The sequence below is a fragment of the Otolemur garnettii genome, unplaced genomic scaffold (genome assembly GCF_000181295.1).
Source record: "Otolemur garnettii isolate 467f Iridium unplaced genomic scaffold, OtoGar3 scaffold00238, whole genome shotgun sequence".
In the NCBI taxonomy this organism is placed as follows: domain Eukaryota; kingdom Metazoa; phylum Chordata; class Mammalia; order Primates; family Galagidae; genus Otolemur; species Otolemur garnettii.
Genome location: NW_003852633.1, coordinates 204,848 through 208,800, shown reverse-complemented (window position 1 = coordinate 208,800; position 3,953 = coordinate 204,848). Strand labels below are relative to the sequence as shown.

Here is a 3,953-nt window from a genome sequence, read left to right as displayed (position 1 = left end):
CTCACAACAACCTCCCAATTCCTGGGCTCAAGTGATTCTCTTGCCTCAACCTCCCAAGTAGCTAGGACTACAGGCACCTGCCACAATGCCCAGCCATTTTTTGGTTGTAGTTGTCACTGTTGTTTGGCAGGCCTGGGCTGGATTCGAATCTGCCAGCTCTGGGTGTATGTAGCTGAAGCCTTAGCCACTTGAGCTACAGGTGCTGAGCCCATCATTCATCATTGTTGTTTTAGCTGGCCTGGGACCAGATTTGAACCTTCACATAACCCAGTGTATGTGGCTGACGCCCTATCTACTGAACTGGGCTCCACCCATGAAACTTATTTTTTTTTCTTTCTTTCTTTTTTTTTTTTTTTTTTTTTGCAGTTTTTGGCTGGGGTGGGTTTGAACCCGCCACCTCCAGCATATGGGGCCGGCACCCTACCTTTTGGGCCACAGGTGCCGCCCATGAAACTTATTTTTGATGTTATTTGTAAAACCACATGTAGTGAGAATAAGATGGAGTCTTTCAGGCTAGGGTGGACGTGACATAGCTGGTCTGGTTGTTTTAGGTCCTAGTGACCTTCACCTCCTGCATCTCACTATTTTTTTTTTTTTTTTGTGACAAATTCTCACTTGGTCACCTTTGGTAGAGTGCCGTAACATCTTAACTCACAGCAGCCTCAAGCTCTTGGGTTCAAGTGATTCTCTTGCCTCAGCCTCCCACACAGGTGGGACTACAGGTGCCTGCCACAGCACCTGGCTATTTCTTAGAGACAGGGTCTCACTCTTGCTCAGGTTGGTCTCAAAATCATGAGCTCAGGCAATCCACTTGCCTAGCCTCCCAAGTGCTGGGATTACAGGCATGAGCCACCATGCCTGGCCCTAACTCTCATTCTTACTATTTTTTAAATTTAGCTCCCACCCGTAGATGCCCATCTGAATAATTTAGGAGTTGACTTTTTAATTGGAGATGTTGTAATATATTATCACTGAGTTGTGCTGATTGTTATTTAAAATAAGAATTATTGTGGTATTTACTGTACAGAACCATTATGTATAAACTGAAATTTTGGAAATGGAAGAACAGAATAGTCTTATAGAGGCTACTGTCACTGTTCTCCAGTATTGCTAGCCTTCTGTTAAAGTTTGGACCTATCTATCCCCTTCTCTGTTTATTGGCTAACATTGCAGGTGTCTGGGACCCTCTTTGTCCATTAACATTGAAACAATTGAGAATTAATTTGCACTATACTGTTTATAGAAGTTCAATTTATAATCACAAAAATGTGGAAACAACCTAAATGTGCACCAACCCAGGAATGAATTAACAAGCTGTGGTATATGTACACCATGGAATACTATTCAGCTGTTAAAAAGATGGAGACTTTACATCTTTTTTTATTAACCTGGATAGAGGTGGATCACATTCTTCTTAGTAAAGCGCCACAAGCATGGAGAAGCAAGAATCTAATGTACTCAATTCTTTTTTTTTTTTTTTTAAGACAAAGCCTCAAGCTGTCCCCCTGGGTAGAGTGCTGTGGCATCACAGCTCACAGCAACTTCCAACTTCTGGGCTCAAGCTAATCTTCTGCCTCAGCTTCCCAAGTAGCTGGGACTACAGGTGCCTGCCACAATGCCTGGCTATTTTTTGGTTGCAACTGTCGTTGTTTTGGCGGGCCAGGGCTGAATTCGAACCCGCCACCTTAGGTGTCTGTGGCTGGCACCTTAGCCACTTGAGCCACAGGCTCAATTCTAATGTGAACACAGTAGATGAGCAAATACAAGGAGTTGGGTAGAGGAATGAAGTAGCAGGGATGGGGTGGAGGCAGGGATGGGAGTCACAGTATATGGCACACTTCTTGGGGGGTGAGATACAAGTACAAGAGGGACATTATCTAACAAATACAATCAGTGTAACCTAATTGTTTGTACGTGCAATGAATTCCAAACAATAAAAAAAAAACCACTTAAGAATTGCTAAATAGGGCTCAGTGCCAGTAGCACAGTGGATACAGCACTAACCACATATTCTGAGGCTGGCAGGCTCCAACCCAGCCCGTGCCAGCTAAAATAACAATGACAAATGCAACAGAGAAACAGCTGGGCATTGTGGCAGACGCCTGTAGTCCCAGCTACTTGGGAGGCTGAGGCAAGAGAATTGTTTAAGTCCAAGAGTTTGAGGTTGCTGTGAGCTGGGACGCCATGGCACTCTACCGATGGCAACATAGTGAGACTCTGTCTCAAAAAAAAAAAAAAAAAAGGTTGCTATATAGGCTCAGTGCCCAAAGCACAGTGGTTGTGGTGCCAGCCACATGCACCGAGGCTGGTGGGTTCAAACCCGGCCTGGGCCAGCTAAACAACAATGACAACTGCAACAAAAAAATAGCCAGGTGTTGTGGTGGACACCTGTAGTCCCAGGTACTTGGGAGGCTGAGGCAGGAGAATCACTTGGGCCCAAGAATTTGAGGTTGTTGAGAGCTGTGATGCCATGGCACTCTACTGAGGGCAACATAGTGAGACTGTCTTAAAAAAAAAAAAAAGGTGTGACGCCTGTGGCTCAGTGACTAGGGTGCCGGCCCCATATACTGAGGGTGGCAGTTTCAAACCCAGCCCCGGCCAAACTGCAACAACAAAAAAATACCCGGGCATTATGGTGGGCATCTATAGTCCCAGGTACTTGGGAGGTTGAGGCAAGGGAATCGCCTAAGCCTAGGAGTTGAGGTTGCTATGAGCTATGACACTACAGCACTGTACTGAAGAGCAACAAAGTGAGACTCTGTCTCTAAAAAAAAAAAAAAAAATTGCTAAATAAAATATGAGTTTTGTCAATTCTAGTTGTGTCAAATATATAAGTTAAGATGGAGACTAGTGAAATTTGGTAGTACCTTGGTGTGGGTAAGGGTATATGACAGGATGGATGCTTTTGAACATGTCAAGCTATAATGTGCTTTTCTCTGCAGGCTTCATCTACTGCTTGAAGTTTTTGCCCAGCTTGCATTATTTCTAGGAGATCCTGCATCACATCTTTATCCATAGCCTTCCCTTTGGTCTTAAATCAAGAAGTTTTAACTGTGGACATCAGAATCGGTGGAGCAGCAATCATGGTAAGATGTACATTAAGTTAGAAGGATGAGGAGCTTTTATAAAGACCCAAAGGAATACTTTGCTGGCATGTGGGGTGATTTTGAGTTCTGAATGTAAGAAATAAGGATATTTGTGGATATGGATTCTTACTGCAACAGCTGGACATGAGCAATTTCTCCCCCCCCCCTTTTTTTTTGAGGCAGTCTCACTATGTCGCCCATGGCATAGTGCTGTGGTGTCACAGCTCACAGCAACCTCAAACTCTTAGACTTAAGTGATTCTCTTGCTTCAGCTTCCCAAGGAGCTCGGACTACCGGCGGTCCCTGCCACAACCTGTTTTTTGTCATTGTTGTTTAGCTGGCCTGGACCAGGTTTGAACCTGCCTCCCTGGGTGCATGTGGCTGGTGCCTTAACCATTGTGCTATGGGTGCTGAACTGACATGAGCAATTTCTGATGACGTCCTATTAATAGAGGTTTGGAAGCCATTTTTTTTTTGTGAGACAGAGTCTTAGTTTGTCACCCTCGTTAGATTTCTATGGTGTCACAGCTCACAGCAACTTCCAGCTCTTAGGCTTAGGTGATTCTCTTGTCTCAGCCTGCTGAGTAGCTGGGACTATGGGTGCTCGCCACAACGCCTGGCTATTTTTTTGTTGCAGTTTGGTTGGAGCTAGGTTTGAACCCCCCACCCTCTGTGTATGAGGCCAGCACCCTATTCAGTGAGCCACAAGACACCACCCTGGAAGCCATCTTGAGAGGTTTTTTTATGATGTGAAAAAATACAGAAGTTTTTTCTTTCTTTTTTTTTTTTTTTTGAGATAGTGTCTTACTTTGTCACCCTGGGTAGAGTGCTGTGGCATCATAGCTGATAGCAACCTCCAATTCTTGG

At 44.5% G+C, this 3,953-nt stretch overlaps 2 protein-coding genes across 2 annotated transcripts in view; both read left to right on the top strand.

Moving 5' to 3' along the window:
• The window catches only part of SNRPN (small nuclear ribonucleoprotein polypeptide N), a 26,116-nt gene that overhangs the window by 16,451 nt on the left and 5,712 nt on the right, over positions 1-3,953 (top strand). Inside the window, exon 4 of the mRNA XM_003802217.3 lies at positions 2,943-3,086. Within this exon, the coding sequence (XP_003802265.1) occupies positions 3,084-3,086 (3 nt within the window). The 5' untranslated portion in view covers positions 2,943-3,083. The remainder of the gene's footprint in view (positions 1-2,942; positions 3,087-3,953) is intronic.
• The window catches only part of SNURF (SNRPN upstream reading frame), a 26,188-nt gene that overhangs the window by 16,533 nt on the left and 5,702 nt on the right, over positions 1-3,953 (top strand). The window contains exon 4 of the mRNA XM_023508283.1: positions 2,943-3,086. The gene's annotated coding sequence lies outside the window, so the exon portion shown is untranslated. The remainder of the gene's footprint in view (positions 1-2,942; positions 3,087-3,953) is intronic.